Consider the following 20,371-nt stretch of genomic DNA (forward strand, 5'->3'; position numbering starts at 1 on the left):
AGTATCTTACCTATCAAATCTCAGTGAATACTGCTTGATAAGCAAGTTTTTAAAGCGGGAAAACTCAAAGCTCAACCCTTTTCTTCAACAAAATCATAGAACCAATGGTGCGTCGAATAAAACTAATACACGAAATTCCAAACGTTGAAAATACCATCCCGGTATCTTTATATCAGTCATCTTCGCCAGAAAAATTTTCGGTTGAAGATGATGATAAATTTGTTCTTTACGCTGGAGGCTCAGGCTATAAATTTGAAATCTTGAATAATGACCCAACCCACGATTTGAATATAAATGGTCTCGAATTACAAAAAACTTCATTGGTATCCTTATTCGTTTTGAATACAAGCTTTATCATATGGTTCGAGGAACTAAATAAGGGATTAGATATAAACTATCAATCGATAATTTTGCATGCATTACAAACCAATTCCCAATTATCGCAAAATCCCATTTTATATTTACAATTACTTTCAAACGATTATTTACAAAGCTTGCCAAAACAACCAACCGAATTTGTATCTTCAATCGAATTGGTTATAACGACAAACAATGATGGTAAACCTGGACCCAATGAACAGAATCCATTATTTACAGTTCAAGAACAGTCGAGCCTCACAGATATATATGATGCATTATCTGAATGTTCGTCATTCCATGATTCGGAAGACGAAGATGAAAATATCGAAAACCCTATGTCTCAGTTTGCTTCCATTGATGAAGTATCACAGCCTGCTTTAGAAGTCCCATCCTCTTGGTTGCAAGACGGCGGAGAAGCAATTTCAATGGATACGGAATACGAAACCCACGAAAGCATCCCTTTTAGAAATTCGGGTGATGCAGACGATTTAGAAATCGACGAACTTTATGAAGAACCCAATAATGGTGCTGCTAGTAATCAAGTGGCAGGAATGCACGTTGATGTTGGATTTGCACCCATAGTAGGAAGTGTGAGAAGAAGAGACGATAACGAGACCTCAGAGGATGAGTTTTCTAAAACAAGACGATTAAGGTAATAATTCTGGCTAATCATTCATTGCATTTTTATTTTCACGTTTTTTTCTTTTATGTTAGTCACAGATCACTTGTGACCCTCTTAATAATAATTAATGGCTACGTTTCCCTCCCCAAAATTGTTCTATTAATAGTCCATCCTCCTCTAAAAGAGTAGACTTACATAGCAAATCCGTAGAAATTGCAAAATTTGGGGCTTGCTTATCTCTGGAACCGCAAATTTCCGGCTTATAAGAAAAAAACATCCGTACCGACTCACTGACCCACAGGTCCTTTAAAGCTTTTTTCTATCAGCTTTCCAGTTTTTTCATCTTCTTCCAGCCGTTCTCTCTTAATAACCTTCCAACCAGAGATAAGCCTGTCCGATCGTTTATCCAGACCGTTCTGTATCGCTTGGGCTAACATACCACGTTCTTGTTAGCTGTGTTTTTCTGTTTGGAGTAAACCTGGCATCATGAAGTCTACAGAAGAAAGAAGCCGTTTCAAGAATCATTTTTTCAAACTTGGTCAAGGCAGGATAATACCACTTGAAAAAGAAGATTATTGGGAAGTATATTGGAAATATCCAGAATGCTCGAATGATGTATTTGAAGTTTTGACAGTTTTCGATGTGCAGACCATAAGAGACCAAAATCTAGCCAATTTCATTCTATTAGTTCGAGTTCTTTCTATCAAACTAATTGATTTAAGAAATTCTCCCAATTTTCCTTTCACGACTCCCACCACTGCTTTAGAGACGTTGAATTGTGTGAGAATGCTTACAAAGATCTTACCGATTCTATACGAGCTTCCTAATTATACAAGCGAGCTTGAAGATATAGTTTTTTGGAAAGAAACTTACAATCCAATAGAAATTGCAACCAATAAATTTCAAGCAAAGAATGACTTGCATGGTGAATCGAAGTACTCTGATAAGCTGAAAATATTAGCTATCACTTTAATGAATGTTTCACTAGATCTTTTATTTATCAACGGTTTCACATTGATTGCTCCCAAATCAAACAAAGTTCCATCAGAAGACAGAAAAGCATTAACTTTATGGGAGCCTGGTATCGGTTCTTCTGCAAAATATAACACAACAAATCTTATAATAGATAGTAATAGAGCTCATATACTCAAGTTCATCTTGACCCTTATATCTACGTCTTTTTACATGGCACCATCGCATATTATTTCCAATGGATCAAGATTTCTCACCTTGCTTGTTGCAACAACCCCGAGGGTTGAACTATTGACATTGGTATGCTCTTTATTCAACTTGATCTGTCGTTCTGCTCGAAGCTCTTCAGACGAAAACGGTTTGCTCTACAATAATCCACAACTTACAAAAATGAGACATTTATGCATAACTTATTCAGCTCAACTTTTAACTACAATGATAGTATATCCAGTTCCATCGCATTTTAATACTCGCATTTTATTTGATTACGATTTGATCTCAACTCCTAAGCCTTATAATATGGCAAGATTATACGTTGGGAAATTACATAAGGAAAGTGAAATATTATTTTTGGCATCTTATTTAATGAATATCTTGAGAACTCCTTTACAGCATGCTAAGGATTCTGATAATGCCAAATTTTCCTTAAACATTAAAGGAAATCAGCCTTCTTTATGGGCAACTGAATGTGTCATTTTACTTTGGGAATTGTTCCAGTGTAATAAATCATTTAAAGCTTTGGCCGGCCAAAGATATACCCAAGAAATAACTGTCAATTTATTATTCTATATAGTCACTTATCATGATGTTCCCGCTCACAGAAACTTAGTTCGGGTATCATCTTACTTTTTGTTATACTTGACGTCTTATGAATCTTTAATGAAGCTCATTGTTCAACCCATTGGTATCACGTCTTACGAAATACTACCGAATTCTTTCAAGACAAAACCTCGTCCAACAACCTTTCGAGATTTTCTTGTGATTCAAATCTGCCAAGTACTCCTTTCAATAACACCCGCGTCTTCGAATACTAATTCCAATACGGTACCTTCTCATACTAAAAAGCATCCTCCCAATGTCCTTTCTACAACTCTAGTGGAAATTTTATATAACTTAATTCCTATAATTGATGAAGAGATACCAAGTTCTGATTCTCCACTCAGAAAACTCGGAAATGCTAACCCGGGTGGTGGGATTTCATATACCGCTGCATCTTCCATAACTCAACTTATAATACGATTCCTGACCAAGCACTTTCTCACAGAATATACTTTTCATACTGACCTACTAGCATTGATTTTTAGAGCAGTTTGTATAGCTGGTGTCAAATTTCCTAAATCATCCAGAATGTTACTTTTCTGTATATTGAAAAACGAAAAGGTCTACGACTTGGTGTGGAATACTATATTTAGTTTGGACTCCTCACCTCCTCACCGTTTGAATGCAATAAATGATGAAGATGAAGATCAAGAAGAAAGTTCGATCAATTCTTTTTCCAATGACTTATACGATAGTATTGATGAAGGTTTGTCAAGAGTTGAATCTCATAAATCCGATCAACTCTCGATAACTCCTCTGATACCCAAGTCAGATTTTGAAATGTCAGAATCTGAATTTATTCAAAGTTTGAGTGAACCACCATCCTCAAGAAATTCTATTTCCAGCGGTGCAGGTATCCCCACGAATGATTTTAAAGAGAACTATCTGAATCATTCTTTTGACTCGGAGACTGAGGCAATAGAGGCATCTTTGAGGCCGAGACCTCCCATTGGAATGACCCCGAAGCTGCGAGAAAAATTGCCCAAGGATTCACTGTTACAGAGATCATGGGGTGGTAATGATGCATTAAGAATAATACTCACTATCATCATTCCGCATTTGAAATTGGCCTTGAAAGACTCTTGGTCTAGTAGAGAAGGATCTAATATTGATAGTTACCTCTTAGTGAAGCAAATAGAAGCCATCAATTTTGATCAACTTTACGAAGAGTATAAAAGCCAAATAAATTATGATTTCTCCCCAAATATTCCTTTCGAACCTTTGAAATTTTCTTGGAGCCATCTTTCGCTTGGCTGGTATACGTCATTATTGTATGGCAGAATCTATAACTCAATAGAGAATGTTAATGCTTTTGTGGGTGCTAATGGGAATATAATGAAAAATCTTTCCAGTTCTTTAGCTTCATTTAGTAAATTGACTTCTGGCTGGTCAAATATCACCAAATCCAATTCTGAAGAGTCAGGTAATGAATCACCAGAAGTTAACGCTTGGGTTGTAGATTCATTAACAAGCACCAACAATTGGGCACAAACGTCTATCAAGCTTTTTAAAATAGAATATGCACATAGAGACTCCTTTTTCCCAATAGAAAAAGGATTTGGAATAGGTAATAATTCGACTCCAGGGACTCCAGGTGGCGTTAATGATATGACTAATTCCTTGGTCAGACGTTTCAGTGACTTCAGGATGAACAATACAAGTAGAAATAGTATTTCATCGGCACATTCGGTCAATGCAATGATTAACACTCCAATTGAAGAACAAGAATCGGCTTTTGGTAAGATAACACCAAGAAATTCGGTAACCTCTTTGCAATCACTAAATGCCATAAATAGATCAAGAACCAATACTCCCAGAAATTCAATGAGTATGTGATGCAAGAAAAGTATTAGTCAGTTCTTAGTATATTCTTCACTCTATCATTTAAATTATCGGTTCTACGATAAATGTGTGAAATGTAGTAATTATAAAATTACAGTATATAATGTACAATATATTTTACTTATGCTATGGTCTGTGTTTTTTTTTTTTTGGTTTTTGCAATCAGTACTGAAGCATCATTAACGTCTGCGGTTACCTTTCTTTTGAACCATTTCGAATCCGTCGTCATCAATTATAGGACCTTTTGGCTCGTCCACTTCCATAGAATCATCTTCAACTAATGCAGGCACATTAGAGTCATCTTCACCTTCATCTTCGCTTTCATCATCAGATACGTCAGGGTTATTAGGATCAGAGCCAATTGTGACTTTGTGAGTTTGAGATTTACCTTGTTTCTCTTGCCATTTACCATAAGCAATATCAATATTAGTGTAGTTTTCCAAGGATGCTTCCTTGTAAAATTTCATAACTAATGCAGCAATTTCTAAAGCAGAATCATTATCAATTTCGGTATCAAACTCATCGACCATCGCGTACAACAAAGTTTCTTCGATTAATTGGATATCAACCACAGTTTCATCAAACAAGTCGATGACAATTCCGGATATCCAGTCTCTTTTATCGGCAGAGTTGGCACCACCCCACGAGTTATCGACTGCAGTATTCAATTCTTCCCATTTATAGACAGCCATACAAACACCAAGTTCAAACTTGGCTTGTTGTTTTTCATTACCGAACTTTAAGCTGGTTTGTCCTTCAACTACTTCGACGTAATCAGTTGGGTCGATAGAAGCCATTCTATGTTAGTTTTGATAAGAAATAAGTATTTTTAGGATGGATTGTGGTTAAAGATCTCGAAAATACTGAAAAAAAAAAAAAAAAAAAAAAAAAAAAATTGCGATGATGTCGCATTTCAATGAAATGTCTCGATCATTCTTGATCTAATGATTTTACAATCTCCTTGACAATCGTATCTTCCTTCAAGACACTTGCCACTTCTGTTCTGGTAACGTTAAGACTAACAAGCCTGTGTCTTTCACTTCGAACATTTTGTTCAATCAAAATACCGTTTTCAACCAATTCTGTAACAATGTGTCTGAAATTTGCAATCCTTATCTTATTTTTTTGCAACCCATTAGACAAATTATAGAAATTGCCATAAAGAACGGTCATTAAAGAAGCTTTTGAGTCGGCTTTTGAAAGTAGCTCACTGCTTTCTTTTGACGTTAGCATGGCTAAAGAATTTTTCATTTCATCGATGATATCACCTAGACTATTATCTGCCAAACCGGATCTTTTCATTCTCAACAACAAGCTTGCTAATACTAGTTTTGATGCAAAGGGTAAAGTTCTGATAAAAATACGTGCGGGTGAATTATTTGATTCATTGAAGGCTCTTGCTATATCTCTCATTCTGACGACGATTTTACCATTTTCAATTTTTAAGAGATTATTTTCAAGACTTTGTTCTTCTAATTCTTTATCTTCCAATTCAAATTTTGCACCATTGTTTGACTCACTATCTTCTTGCTTGAATTTTACATAAGCCTGTTCAACCATTTCAACTGCTCTACGACAAACCATGAGGGCTTTTCTGACATCCCCAACAATTATACCGACCTTTTTCGAAGCAAATTCAATGGCTGGTTCATCAAACACTACCCTTTTTCTTGATTGTTTTGTAAAATGAACTAATCTATTTCTAATGATGATTGCTAATTCATCAACATTATAGGGAACAAATTGAATTCTTCTGAGCCCTAATCTCGAAGAAATTTTATTTGACAAAACTCTTTCAGGCAAGTCCATGGTGTTGGCCACTGCAATTACAATTAATTTGGAATTAGCATATGTGGGCCAATTGAAAAAATTATACATCACGTTCTGTCTGGCAGTGACGATTTGATCCAATTCGTCCATGAGAACGACAAGAGGCTTTCTTTCTTCTTCTTCATTTTTGAAATGTTCCTCGAGAAGTAGAGCTGCATTTGAAGCACTAACTTTTAGTCCACTAATTTTTTCATAAAGCTTTTCATATGCAACACTTGGTGTTAATAGTTTTAAACCATTGATTTCGAGAAAGTCAAAATCAAAATTACCTGTTATATCTTCTTTCTTTGCATCATTTAATTGTTCAATAACTTCTCTTATAGTAGCGGTTTTACCAACCCCTGGAGTACCACTTATGTAGACGCAACACCCAGTTCCTTCGCTAATTGCATTCTCTAGATTAACATAAATTGCTGTGAATTCATCGGTACGACATGGAAGTTCGGCCAATCTTGTAGACGCGTGAAGTCTTGCTCTCACTTGTTTAAAACTTTCAGAAGAAGGATCAACCAGAAGAGTTTTAGCTACTTGTTTTGGTTTTCTTGGTGATAAGGTAGGTAAGTTAAGTTTGGAAACATCTGGCTTTACTACAACTCTTCTCTTACCAATTTTAGGTATTTTAACAGGTGAATTATTGGTAGAAGTTAATGGTTTGGCTTGACGTTTTCGTTTCGCTGGAGTTTTTTGCTTTTGAGTTTTTTTGGTTCTCTTTTTGCCTTTCAGATTAGAACCGAATTCATCATCATCTGTCTCATCCAAGTCCGAATCTCCAGCTTCCGAATCTTCTTCATCTGAGTCTTCTTCATCCAATTCCGCATCTTCGTCTGAATCATCTTGAACACCGGGACTTTTCTCATCACCATCACCGCTATCGTGGTCATTCTCTTCTTTTGCTTTCTGGAGTTCTATTTGAACTTTCGAAGGTGTCATTGTTTTGCTGATTCTTTTTTTACTGGGGGTTGAAGGTTCCTGTTTAACTTTCTTCTGGGGGCTCGCCTTAGGTTCTTTATATGCTTTAGGAATAGTTTGTGAATTGATAAGCTTGAGGGCTTGAGTAGGGTCTGTTTTGAAAGAATCATGCCATTCTCTGAAATCGAATTCTTCAGTGAATATTTCTGCCCATTGATCACAACCACGTCTACACATAAATGTAGAGTCTTCATTGGAATTGTCAATGATTAAATCTTTTTCTAACTCTTGATTAGTCACAATCACCGCTTTATCAATAACTTGTTTCAAAAAAATGTCATCTTGGTAAGAGGTGGCGAAGATTTCGTTTTTCAAAAGCTTCCCCGAGTCTGAATATTCAGAAACTTTAGGTAAATCATTAAATTCAACGTTATCCATTCTTATAAACCAAGTAACAACAATGTCTATGAAGTTTAGAACACCAAATTGAATTTCTTTGATGATAGCAATTCCCGGGATGTCCGAGCCCTTTTCATCAACAAGAATAACATCACCGACTTGAAGATTCAAGTTATCTGATTCTCTTGTCAATTTCAAATTGGATTTAGGATTCAGATTTTTTTGAGGAGTTGACACTCTTGAACGTCTAGTTTTTCTCGAAGGTGTTTTTGGTTCTTCATCGGATTTAACTTCAATTACTTCATTTTGCAGCACGTCTTCATCCAGAGTGAGAAAATATTGCCAGCCTTTCAAGTCCTTTTGGGTTTTAGCCATTCTCTTTGATAACTGAAAGTCTTCAATACTTCTTCAAGATGTTTGAAAAATTCACTTACGCGTAAAGGGCTCGATGGAGCCTTTATCGATTTCGCTTACATGCAGGCCTCCTCATTTAAGGGCTAAACTATTGGCAGCCAATACAAGGGTATATAATCGTAGGCTTCATTTATTCTAGTATACAAAAAGAGAAAGAAGAATAGAATGGGGAAAGAAAGATGCTGAGGAAGAATTTAGAAAGATGCAATCAAAAAAGAAGAGTCATAGGCAAAAAAAGGGTTTATTTAAAAATCAAAATCGGTTCACCAGTGTTAACGATTTCTTCTAGATTTAATCGTAATTCAAAAGCTTTTGATAATATGACTTTGAAGATTTTTTGGACATTGATTGAATGAGAGGTTGAGCAGAATATCACTGGTGATTTCATGGCATTTCCGAATTTTTTAGCTTGTTGAGTGATTTCTATTTGATCTTGATAGGGTAAGTCAATGAATTGGTCATATTTAGTACCCACCAAGAAAGGTATGGCTGTTTTATTGAATCCCCTTACTTGACGGTACCATTCTTTAATTGAATTCAAAGTTGATTTTCGGGTTAAATCAAACATGAATAAGATTGCAACTGCATCGTTTGAAACTAATGGTAACATATTAATGAATTCTTTTTGACCACCTAAATCCCAAATACTGAAGGTTATGGCGGTGTTTTTTATTTGGATTTTCTTCTCCATGAAATTAAGTCCTAATGTCTGAATGTAATCTTCGTCAAATGATCCTTCGACGTATTTCACCATTAATGAAGTTTTACCAATTTGGGAGTCACCAATAAGCCCTATTTTAAGGGAAACCCTAAAGTATTTTGTTAGTATTCGTTTCCTCTGAAACCAATTGGTTCATTCCAACATACTGGTTATTTTGATCTTGATTATGGTCCTCTTCCATGTTGAAAGTATTCTCTATCTTATTTTATATATATATATATATATATATATATTATATATAATGCAAGCTGATTGATTCGCAGATCCCTCTTACCAACCTTAATAAACGGCTAGAGCTTTTCTCCTAAACTTTATCGATCGCTGGTACCGTTGATAATTAGATTTATTCAAATGGTTGTCTTATTTTGATTTTATGATGTTTTAGAGTACTTTGTTAGTACCTCGTCTGTTTCTCTGATTCCTTCTGTTTTGGGTTAACTTATTGTTTTTGTTTATCTTTTAACTGTTTTGGATGCAAGCAGCAACAGTAAATAAATGTACGGAGGTTTTTTTCCCTTTTTGGCGGTACGGGTGCCTTTTTTTTGAAAAACGATCGATCCAGGGCTTCCGCCCTGAACAAATCACGTGCGAGAGATATTTGATATGCAGTACGGAGTAAACACCCAAACATCCCGCCCTTCTCGCACTCAATATGCGCGCACACTAGTACTGAAAAACTTTTTTTTTATTTTTTTTTTTTTTTTTTTTTTTGTTTTTGGGACGGTGAAAAAATCGAAGGGGAAAAAAAAATTCATCAAATTTTTTACAGAGAAGAACTTCTAGTTTAAATCCCCTTTTTTATTTCTAGACTTATAGTACCTCCCTATACAACTAGAAGCACAACCATGGCTGTCGGTAAAAATAAGAGACTTTCCAAGGGTAAGAAAGGTTTGAAGAAGAGAGTTGTTGACCCATTCACCAAGAAAGAATGGTACGACATTAAAGCTCCATCTACTTTCGAAAACAGAAATGTTGGTAAAACTTTGATCAACAAATCCACCGGTTTGAAAAACGCTGCCGATGGTTTGAAAGGTCGTGTTGTTGAAGTTTGTTTAGCTGACTTACAAGGTTCTGAAGACCACTCTTACAGAAAGGTTAAATTGAGAGTTGATGAAGTTCAAGGTAAAAACTTGTTAACCAACTTCCACGGTTTAGATTTCACTTCTGATAAATTAAGATCCTTAGTTAGAAAATGGCAATCTTTAGTTGAAGCTAACGTTACTGTTAAAACCGCTGATGATTACGTTTTAAGAGTTTTCGCTATTGCTTTCACTAAAAGACAAGCTAACCAAGTTAAAAAAACCACTTACGCTAAATCTTCTAAATTAAGAGAAGTTAGAAAGAAGATGATTGAAATCATGCAAAGGGAAGTTTCTAACGTTACTTTATCTCAATTAACTTCTAAATTAATCCCAGAAGTTATTGGTCGTGAAATTGAAAAATCTACTCAAACCATCTTACCTTTACAAAACATTCACATTAGAAAAGTTAAATTATTAAAACAACCAAAATTCGACTTGGGTGCTTTGATGTCTTTACACGGTGAAGGTACTACTGATGATAAAGGTAAAAAAGTTTCTGGTTTCAAAGATGTTGTCTTAGAATCCGTATAATTGTATTAAAAGAGTGTTGAAGAGTTGAAAAAAAGGAAGATTATCAATTTTGATATTTTTATATATAAATTCTTTCTCTTTTACTACTATTCTTTTTTTCTTTTGTATTTTCATTAACTTAAACATAAAACTATCCAAAATAAACAAATAATATTTACTTGCATTTTGTAAATCTATATACAACTATTTATCATAACTATTTACCATTTTGACGTCTTATGGCATCCCAAGATGATGACGGTGGATCATTTGTTTTATCGTTAGAAGAATCATTTGAATCAATTGAAGCATCATTTACATCAATTGAAGAATCATTAACATCAGTTGAAGAATCACTTGAAGAATTAGGATTAACCCACTCAATATTTTCAGATGATTCCTGAGGAAAGTTTTCTTTTCTCAATTGATCCCAATGAGTTGAAATTGAAACTTCCGAATCCAGAACTTGATTGGGATTTCTATTTATACCTAACAGTTTTAATACAATACTTTCATCGATCTTACCATCCTCTTTACAAAATTTCATTGGTAAGATTTCGGCAAAATGACTTGCCTTTTTATTAGAAGTTTGAAACATTCCAATTCTTCTAATATCTTGATCATTCATTAATTTGGGATCTTTAATCACTAATGATTCATTTTTAAAGGTTAAATTATAATAGAAATAAAATAACGGTAATGCAAAAACATCAATTTTTTGCCATATCTGAGCTTGTCTTTGGGAATTGACATTTGACAGTTGACTAATTTGATTAGTTTTTTCATTCAAGTAATAGCTTTTCGCTTTAACTTGAGCCATTAATGAAATACCCATTGAAATTGCTGAAAGTGCAAAAAATTTAGCAACTGGTCTCTTGAAAAACGGTAATTTCTTGGTTTCTTTTATTATTGGTGATTGCAACTCTTCCTTTTGGGGGTAATATCTTTTTTTAATCAAGCCGTAGAGAGTAGGGGTACTCATTGCCAATATGAACGTGGTGAATGATATGAACTCAGACTTCCCGTAAACGTACTGGATATCTCTAAAGATCTGTCCACGATCGTTTTGACTCAATTGCTTATCTGCATTATAAAACTCGATACTTTTCTCGTATTGGTTAGCTCCTAATCTGTAGTATAATGGAGGATATTCTGATTGCAAATCTTGATCGGATAAAACCATCTTTTCCCTGTTTGTCGAATGTCTAATTGAGAATTGAATAGCAAATAAATCAATAAAGGTATTACCTCCTTCTAATTATACATATATAACAGTATAAATAGATAAGGGCAACTATCAGAAGCCCGTTTTCCAGATGAGCTAACAAAATGTCAATGATTTTCGAAGGCGACACCCGTACCTCCCGGGTATCGGGGGAGTTGCAAACGGCTGCTAGTTATCATCATTAACTGCTACCGTTTATGGAAATAAGACTTCCAAGGGTAAGTCTCACTGAGGTAAGACTTACAAGAAGTTAATATTTACAAGCACGCGAGACAGGTGGGACAATTAGCCTGCTGTCATACGCGAGATTTTTTTTGCAACTTTGTCCATCAACCAGTTAAGTCTAATTACTAGTCTCAACCGGCCATACACGTAGATTACATCCTGCTTGCGCTCTTCTGGTGTTGTAGTGTGTCTGGTGTGCTTGGTGTTCTGTTGTATCTGGTATTCTAGTGCTTCTGGGGGTCTGCTGATATCCAGATGGTGATCGCTCTGTTGTTAGTAAATACTGCACTTTTTCGTTATCTTTGGCGTAAAAATGTAAAAATGTAACACACACCCATACACCGACATATAAGGTAGCGTTTCGAGCTGAATAGCCAACTAGCAGTCGGAGCCTCCATCAATAACGTCTAATTGACGATTAGATACTGCAATTCCTCGAAACAGCGCAACCTTAAACTAATTTCATAAAGCAAAGTTACAAATTAAAATACAATAAAAATGCGAAAAACCTGAAATTTCACTTTGGTCAAATGTTCGAAGGAACAGCCTTTAGGATGATCCCAAACAACCAATTGAGTCAGGGTACCCAGGAGTACATTGCTATTGCGAGTGTCTGAGTGTTCTGATTGTCAGTAGGCACCGATTCTCTGGGAATTGTAGTAGAAAGAGAAGCCCTTCAGTTAGTTGTACGGGGAGGAGTGCATATTGGCACGCAACCCCAAAACTGTGCACAGCCAGAGACAACAACTCATACAGATGTAGCAGTAAGTGAAATTAATGATGATGCTTTATTTTTCTAGAGGAATAAATTTCAACTAGCAGTTTTTCTGTCAATTGCTTATACGCTAATAAATTATCGATTGATACTCGTTTTCTGCAATGAGTTCAAAAGTATGTTGGCACGCTCGAGTCCAATTGAATGTTTCCAACTGCCAATTGATGGCTCAATTGACTAAGATTGATTGAATACTAACTTGATATAGGAAAAGAATGGGGTTGCTAACTCGGCACCTCCAAAACAGCACGAAATTCCTGATGTTGATGAATATAATGAAAAACAAAAGGCTAATGTGAATAAACAAAAACCCCCAGTTGATGGGTCTGATAATGTAGGTATTAAACATCAACCACCTAAAAAAGCTAGTATTAGAGATAAATCTACTTTTTCTTGGGAAAATGTTGGTACTTGGGATAGTGAAACTACTTCGGATAAATTAAAAGCTTTGAAAGTTATTAATAATATTGAATCTTATATAACTGATCATTTTTTCGGTGATTGGTATTGGAATACTTCAATTATTATTGGAACTTGTTTCTTCTGTTGGTTAATTGCTCGTTTGGGTGGTGGGATTTTATCATTACTTTTCATTTTGTTATTTACCAATTCGGTTTATAGATTGGAACATCGAAGATTTAATCGTGATATTCGTGATGATATGCAAAGACTTTCTGCTAACAATCGTTTGGAAAATGAATTGGAAACTATGGAATGGTTAAATTCTTTCTTGGATAAATTTTGGGTCATTTATATGCCTGCTTTATCTGAACAAGTTATGTTTCAAGCTAATGAAGTTTTGAAAGATTCTGCTCCAGGGTTTGGGATTGAAGCTTTATCTTTAGATGAATTTACGTTGGGTTCAAAAGCTCCTCGTGTTGATAGTATTAAATCTTATACTAGAAAAGGTGCTGATCATATCGAAATGGACTGGGCTTTTGCTTTCACTCCAAATGATACTGATGGTATGACTAAACAAGAATTGAAAAGAAAAATTAATCCTAAAGTTGCTCTTGGTGTTACCATTGGTAAAGCTTTTATCTCAAAATCTTTACCAATTTTGGTTGAAGATATGTCTTTTAAAGGTCGCATGAATATTAAATTGAAGTTATCCCAGAATTTCCCTCATGTTAAAATGGTTTCAGTTCAATTCTTAGAAGCTCCTACCATTGATTATGCTTTAAAACCAGTTGGTGGTGATACCTTGGGTATTGATATCATGTCTTTTATTCCAGGTTTATCTTCTTTTGTTAATGGGTTGATTCATACTAATTTAAGACCAATGTTATATGCTCCAAATTCTTTAGATATTGACGTTGAAGAAATTATGGCTCAACAATCAAATGATTCAATTGGTGTTGCTGCTTTAACTATTAAACGTTTAACTGGATTGAAAACTGGTATTGAAACTAAAGAAAATTCAATTAATCCTTATGTTCAAATTAAAGTTTCAAATAATGCTGATATCGAAGAAAAAACCAAAGTTAAAAAGGAAACTAATGATCCTGTTTTCTTGGAAACCAAATACTTGTTACTTAATGCTTTAGATGGTAATAATTTGACTCTTACTGTTAATGATTTGAAAACTGATCAAGCTGATGATTTTGTCATTGGTACCATTGATTATCCTTTAGGTTCTTTATTACAAAAAGAAATTCAAACCGGTATTGTTAAAAATATTGTTGAAGGTGGTAAAGTTGTTGGTAAAATTGAATTTGATCTTAGATGGTTCCCAGCTTTGGAACCTCAAATCTTAGAAGATGGTTCTAAAGATGATAACACTGAATCTGAAATTGGTATTTTGAAGGTTAACTTACATGAAGCCAAAGACTTGGATATTCGTCAATCGGTTGTTGGTTTATTAAATCCTTATGCTGAAATTTACATTAATCATGAATTGGTTAAAACTACTCGTAAATTGAGACAAAAGAATGAACCTCAATGGGAAAAGGCTTTCGAATCTTTAATTACTCAACAATCAGAAACTCAAGTTCAAGTCCTTGTTAAAGATGCTGTTGAAGATAACGTTATTGGTAAATTAGATGCTAACTTACAAGATTTGATTTTTGAATCTTCTCGTGGTCAAGAATGGATTAAAACTCCTCCTGTAAGTGAAGGTGGGCCTCACACTAAATTTAGAATCACTACTTCCTGGAAAGCTTTGGGTATGACTGATGATGCTGTTGTGAAGAGTCAATATACCAACTCTATTGGTGGTTTAAGATTGCATTTGCGTTCTGCTTCTGATTTGGTTAATTTGGAAGCTGTTGGTAAAGTTGATCCTTATGTTAGAGTTTTACTTAATGGTAAATTGAAAGCTAAAACTAATACCATTGCAGAAACTTTGGATCCAAATTTCAATGCCGTTTATTTCTTCCCAATTGCTAATGAGCATCAACATTTATTATTAGAATTGATGGATGAAGAAGCTGAAGGTAAAGATAGATCCTTAGGTTCTGCCGCCATCAATGTAAATGATTTCTTGAAGAAAAACAAAGAAGGTTACTTCCTTGGTTACGACGGATCTAATGAAACCATTGAACAACCAGTATTGTTTAATGGTAAAACCCATGGTTATTTAAGATATTCTGTCAGTTTCATTCCAACTATCCCAGTTTATACTATTTCTCAACTTGAAAATAAAGAAGAATATTTGGCTACTTTGAAACAAAAAGAACGTGATGAAGAAGCAAAGAGACTCAGAGAAGAAAAATTATATAATGAACATCCTAATGAGTACGAATGGATTGAGATTAATGAAGACACTATTCCAGATCCAGAAAAGATTGAATTACCATTAGAAAAAGCAATTAAGTATAGAACTGGTAATGTTGCAGTTCATGTTTTGAGTGGTAAATTTGATAAGTCCGATTATCGTGTTCATACCTTATTCGATGATCATGCTTATCCATCTGGTGTTTCCCCAGTGGCTGATGGTAAACTCTTGAACATTTCATCATCATCGGAAGGATTTGTTAGGGATTTACCAAATTCCAAATTAATTTTCAGATTGGCTAAAAAGGCTGAAGTTAATAATGAAAAAGATATTGCCGTTGAAAAAATCTTTGAAACCATTGATATTTTACAAAGAGCTAATGCTAGACCAATTGAAATTAAGCTTAATGAAAAGAATGCCATTAAGGTTCAATTAGAATTTATTCCTTCTGCAGTTAAATTGGCTCCATTAGATACTATTTTGGATGTTGGACATTTCTATTTTGATATTTTGAATGCTAAAGGTATACCAGCAGCTGATAAAAATGGTAAATCAGATGCATTCTTATCTATTAAATTAGATGGAGTGGAAATTTATAGAACCGATAAAAAGAGAAAGACCCTTGACCCAGTTTGGAATGAATCGGTTGAATTCCCAGTTATGTCGAGATCTAGACAAATTATTCTATTACAAATTTACGATTGGGACTTAACTCATGATGATAGATTATTAGGATCAGTTAATTTAGATTTATCAACTCTTGAACCATTACAATCTACTCAATTTTCAGTTAAATTAGATACCGAAGGTACTATTAATTTGAGAACTACATTTAAACCAGATTATGTTAGACCTAAATTAGGAAGTAAGACTGGATTACCACTTGATTTCAGCACTATTTCTGGAGCCCCAGTTAAATTAGTTGGTGGAGCCGCTGGAATGGCTGGTACTGCAGTTGGTTCTGGTGTTGGATTTGCCGGTGATGGTGTTAGTAAAGGTGCTGGATTTGTTAAAGGGTTTGGTAGATCTAAAAAGAAGAAGTCAGATGATAGTGAACCACAAGCCCCTCCAGCCCCTTCAGCAATGGAAGAAGCTAAGGAAGGAGAAGAAGAAGAAGGCGCCGATGCAGATGAATCTAGAGACGAAGTCAGTGAAGTTTCCAGTCAATTTACTGGATCACAATCACCATCTAAAAATGATAATGCTACTAATAAATCGCCATACACCAATGATTTACAATCATTAAGATCGGGTAAACCACCAAGTGTGGCCGCAGTTCCTAATCTTACTTCTGAAGGATTACCACCTCCACAAAGACCAAACGTTGGCCATCATCGTATTGTTAGCCAATCTTCCGATTCCACTAGTGTTACTGGGAGCAGTATTCACGCGGGGCCCGACGCGATACCAGGTAGAATTACTGTTATCTCCGCGTCCGGCTATTCTAGCTCCTCATTGGAGGTCAAGGTTATGGTAAAGACCAGTACTAAGGAAAAGGCCATTCATAAAACTAGAGGCAGTAAATTAGATAAAGATAACTTGGTTAAATGGAATGAAACCGTTCCTTTCAAATCTACTTCTGATGGTGAATTACTCTTCTCCATTAGAGAAGTCCATAGATTAGGTAAAAATGTCGAAGTTGCCACTGCCTCTTTGCCGTTAGAAAACTATGTGGATAGTGAACAAGAAATCTCCTTGCCAGCCGGTGACGGTCAAATCGACGTTTTATTAAGATACTTTAGTGCTGAAGCATAAGTATATGTTAGTTGAAGTTTTAGTTGAAATTTATATTACTTTTCACTTTTCATTCTTTTATTCTACCCTGTCTTTATTATTTAATCTTAGTTTTGTTATTTCGTTATCCCCTTCACTGTAATTCGAATGCTGCAAACATCCCCCTTTGAGCGTGCAGCCAAAACCCCCCGTCGAGGCAGACAAACTGGGAAAGCAAAAAAAAACGCACGTGACATGTGTGACTGCTTTTCCCGCACACTACCCGTTTCATACCCTAAATGATCCTGCACACACCCGGAACCCATAATAAAATGCCAGCGAAAAAACCTTTGGTGTACACTTTTCCCTCACAAACTGAAAAAAAAAAAGAGTTAGTCACACACTAACCTTTCAAGCTTGTGTAATCTTCTCTTCGCTCAGGTTCTCTCAATTTTTTTTTCTTTCTCTTCTACACCAAAAATTTTTAGTGGGAACAGGGAAAAAAAAAATTAGCTAGTTAAAAATTATAAGCTATTTTTTTAATACCTTTTTGACTTTTATATACCATCACCAAATAAACAGATCAAAATGAGCCAAACTGTATGTTCATATCTAGACACCATGAGGGGTGCTTGAGATAGAGGATCTACTGGTTCATACGAGGTTATGAAATCGAAGTTGGGTTGTCGTTGATAATTTTTCAGTGGAGGAAAATGAAGAAAAACTGGAAAACTTTTCAATACTTGGAAAATAGACAACAACTAATTGTGAGGAAGTTATACAGTGTATATCATATGAACCAGAGACCTTTATTTTATATTTGAATACTAATACTAACGCTTTCTTATAGGCTCCAAAGTGGTACAAGACTGAAGACGCTAGAGTCCCAAAACAAACCAGAAAGACTATCCGTCCACAAAAATTACGTGCCTCCTTAGTTCCAGGTACCGTTTTAATCTTGTTGGCTGGTAGATTCAGAGGTAAAAGAGTTGTTTACTTGAAGAACTTGGAAGACAACACTTTATTAGTTTCTGGTCCATTCAAAGTTAATGGTGTTCCATTAAGAAGAGTCAATGCTCGTTACGTCATTGCTACCTCTACCAAAGTTGATGTTTCTTCTGTTGATGCTTCTAAATTCAACGTTGAATACTTTGCCAGAGAAAAAGTTCCAAGATCTAAAAAATCTGAAGCTGACTTCTTTAACGAAGCTCAACCAAAGAAAGAAATTAAAGCTGAAAGAGTTGCTGACCAAAAAACTGTTGACGCTGCTTTATTATCTTCAATCAAGAAAACCCCATTATTAAAACAATACTTATCTGCTTCTTTCTCCTTAAAGAGCGGTGATAAACCACACTTATTAAAATTCTAAATTTAATGGTTTTTTTTTCGAAAGAAATGAATGTTTTTTGAAAGAAGATTATTAATAACTACAAATTTCTTCTATCTTTATTGATATTGTTGAAATTTATCCCCTGTCCTATAATTATATTAATATAAGAGTCAATTTTTATGTTTTTCCGTGTTTATCATGTTTTTTATTGTAGGACGATCATGTATTTATTACTTCTTTGAAGCATTCAGTATCTCTTTATTATTTCATACGGTGTGTTCTCTATTCTCTTTGTATATTTAATACAATTATTAACGGTTTATTCTATCTATTGTAGTTAATGTATAACTAGCCCACGAGTATGCAGGATCTCTTTCTCCGACCAACTCATCTCATCAGGCCAAAGAAAAAAAAAAAAAAAATGAAAATTGAAAATTGAAAATTGAAAAACTCAAGTATACTTCTTATTTAGCATTTCATATTAGCATAGAGGAATAATGTCTAACTTGATTCCAATTTCCACTTATAACTTGGCCTTGGCTCCTTTCAAGCCAGCAGCTGTTCACACTGAAGACTACCCAGTTACTGTTAGATTAACTTTAGCTGCCGTTGACCCAGAAGCTGTTGATGATAAAGAAGAACCATCTACTTTAAGATTATTGAAAAGAAACAATCCTTTCTTTGGTGACGACGATTCAGAAGAAGATTCAGAAGAAGATGAATTAGATTTAGAATCCGAATCCGAAGAAGAAGAAGCTAAACCAGAACCAAAAAAATCTAATAAAAAATCTAAAAAGGAACAAAAAGAAGAAGAAACTGTTGATATTGAAAACTCCGATGATGCTGAATCTGATGAAGATCCAGATGATGATGTTAGTGAATTTGTTGTTTGTACTTTAACTCCAAAAATCCAGTTTCAACAAACCATTGATTTAACTATTTGTCCAGATGAACAAGTTTACTTTGTTGTTACTGGTTCTTATCCAATTCACTTGGTTGGTAACTATATTGAACATCCAGCTGATGAAGATTCTGAAGATGAAGATGAAGATGATTATGATTACGATGATGAAGATGACTATGATTTAACTCCAGATGAAGATGAAGTTTATGGAGCTCCTCAATATGATTTAGATGATTTAGAAGATGAATCTGACGTTGAAAATAAAATTGAAGAATTAGTTGAAGACGAACAAAATGGAAAGAAAAGATCAAGTCCATCAAGCGAAGAATCTGATTCTAAAAAGGCTAAAAAGGCTAATAATAAAAAGGATGAAAAAAAACAAGTTCAATTCACTAAAGAATTAGAACAAGGTCCAACCGGCTCAACTTTAGTTGCTGATAAAGAAGAAGCAAAAGAACAACCTAAATCTAAAAAACAATTGAAAAAGGAAAGACAACAACAACAGAAAAAGGAAGCTGAAGAAGCTGCTGCTGCTGATAAAGCTGAAAAAGATGATAAAAAGCCTGAAGCCAAAAAATTCCCAACTAAAACTTTATTAGGTGGTGTTATCACTGAAGATAGAAAAATCGGTAAAGGTCAAACTGCTAAATCTGGTAACAAAGTTGGTATCAGATACATTGGTAAATTGAAAAATGGTAAAGTTTTCGATAAAAACACCAGCGGTAAACCTTTTGTTTTCGGTTTAGGTAAAGGTGAATGTATTAAAGGTTTTGATTTAGGTGTTACTGGTATGGCTGTTGGTGGTGAAAGAAGAGTTGTTATCCCACCAAAAATGGGTTACGGTAGTCAAGCTTTGCCTGGTTTACCAGCAAACTCGGAATTGACCTTCGACATCAAATTAGTTTCTCTTAAATAAGTATTTCATCGACTCTGGTTCTCTGTTTAATTGTATATTAATAGTACCTTCACTTGTAGAGTATATAATGGCTGCCAATACTAAACC

At 34.8% G+C, this 20,371-nt stretch overlaps 9 protein-coding genes across 9 annotated transcripts; 5 read left to right on the forward strand and 4 right to left on the reverse strand.

The window, feature by feature from the left end:
* Positions 1 to 104: 104 nt before the first annotated feature.
* On the forward strand, positions 105 to 1,016 carry HYPBUDRAFT_145896 (uncharacterized protein; the record flags this gene model as incomplete). The annotated part of the gene is made up of 1 exon (XM_020219933.1): positions 105 to 1,016. One exon carries the CDS (start codon positions 105 to 107, stop codon positions 1,014 to 1,016), a length of 912 nt encoding a protein of 303 aa, XP_020078547.1.
* A 452-nt stretch (positions 1,017 to 1,468) lies between these two features.
* Positions 1,469 to 4,609, forward strand: HYPBUDRAFT_154538 (uncharacterized protein; the record flags this gene model as incomplete). The annotated part of the gene is made up of 2 exons (XM_020222049.1): positions 1,469 to 3,431; positions 3,480 to 4,609. 2 exons carry the CDS (start codon positions 1,469 to 1,471, stop codon positions 4,607 to 4,609), a joined length of 3,093 nt encoding a protein of 1,030 aa, XP_020078548.1.
* An 80-nt stretch (positions 4,610 to 4,689) lies between these two features.
* On the reverse strand, positions 4,690 to 5,466 carry TSR2 (Tsr2p). Its single transcript, XM_020220393.1, has one exon. It carries the CDS (start codon positions 5,410 to 5,412, stop codon positions 4,795 to 4,797), a length of 618 nt encoding a protein of 205 aa, XP_020078549.1. The 5' UTR covers positions 5,413 to 5,466; the 3' UTR covers positions 4,690 to 4,794.
* Positions 5,467 to 5,520: 54 nt separating this feature from the next.
* Positions 5,521 to 8,128, reverse strand: ORC1 (origin recognition complex subunit 1; the record flags this gene model as incomplete). The annotated part of the gene is made up of 1 exon (XM_020222649.1): positions 5,521 to 8,128. One exon carries the CDS (start codon positions 8,126 to 8,128, stop codon positions 5,546 to 5,548), a length of 2,583 nt encoding a protein of 860 aa, XP_020078550.1. The 3' UTR covers positions 5,521 to 5,545.
* A 280-nt stretch (positions 8,129 to 8,408) lies between these two features.
* Positions 8,409 to 9,069, reverse strand: TEM1 (Ras family GTPase; the record flags this gene model as incomplete). The annotated part of the gene is made up of 2 exons (XM_020223820.1): positions 8,409 to 8,976; positions 9,035 to 9,069. 2 exons carry the CDS (start codon positions 9,067 to 9,069, stop codon positions 8,409 to 8,411), a joined length of 603 nt encoding a protein of 200 aa, XP_020078551.1.
* Positions 9,070 to 9,719: 650 nt separating this feature from the next.
* RPS1 (40S ribosomal protein eS1) lies at positions 9,720 to 10,540 on the forward strand. The gene has a single exon (XM_020220394.1). It carries the CDS (start codon positions 9,734 to 9,736, stop codon positions 10,499 to 10,501), a length of 768 nt encoding a protein of 255 aa, XP_020078552.1. The 5' UTR covers positions 9,720 to 9,733; the 3' UTR covers positions 10,502 to 10,540.
* Positions 10,541 to 10,697: 157 nt separating this feature from the next.
* HYPBUDRAFT_145902 (uncharacterized protein) lies at positions 10,698 to 11,663 on the reverse strand (the record flags this gene model as incomplete). Its single annotated transcript, XM_020219934.1, has 1 exon — positions 10,698 to 11,663. The coding sequence occupies one exon, from the start codon at positions 11,661 to 11,663 to the stop codon at positions 10,698 to 10,700; it is 966 nt and encodes a 321-aa protein (XP_020078553.1).
* Positions 11,664 to 12,484: 821 nt separating this feature from the next.
* Positions 12,485 to 18,503, forward strand: HYPBUDRAFT_3461 (uncharacterized protein; the record flags this gene model as incomplete). Its single annotated transcript, XM_020223349.1, has 3 exons — positions 12,485 to 12,541; positions 12,914 to 17,143; positions 17,985 to 18,503. 3 exons carry the CDS (start codon positions 12,485 to 12,487, stop codon positions 18,501 to 18,503), a joined length of 4,806 nt encoding a protein of 1,601 aa, XP_020078554.1.
* Positions 18,504 to 18,961: 458 nt separating this feature from the next.
* On the forward strand, positions 18,962 to 20,284 carry HYPBUDRAFT_145905 (peptidylprolyl isomerase; the record flags this gene model as incomplete). The annotated part of the gene is made up of 1 exon (XM_020219935.1): positions 18,962 to 20,284. One exon carries the CDS (start codon positions 18,962 to 18,964, stop codon positions 20,282 to 20,284), a length of 1,323 nt encoding a protein of 440 aa, XP_020078555.1.
* Between the last annotated feature and the right edge of the window lie 87 nt (positions 20,285 to 20,371).

This window comes from Hyphopichia burtonii (assembly GCF_001661395.1).
Source record: "Hyphopichia burtonii NRRL Y-1933 unplaced genomic scaffold HYPBUscaffold_1, whole genome shotgun sequence".
NCBI classification, from domain to species: Eukaryota; Fungi; Ascomycota; class Pichiomycetes; order Serinales; family Debaryomycetaceae; genus Hyphopichia; species Hyphopichia burtonii.

Bases quoted from the DNA above. Each gene is read 5' to 3' on its own strand.
- TSR2 (XM_020220393.1), bottom strand. From the start codon at position 5,412: ATGGCTTCTATCGACCCAACTGATTACGTCGAAGTAGTTGAAGGACAA.
- RPS1 (XM_020220394.1), top strand. From the start codon at position 9,734: ATGGCTGTCGGTAAAAATAAGAGACTTTCCAAGGGTAAGAAAGGTTTG.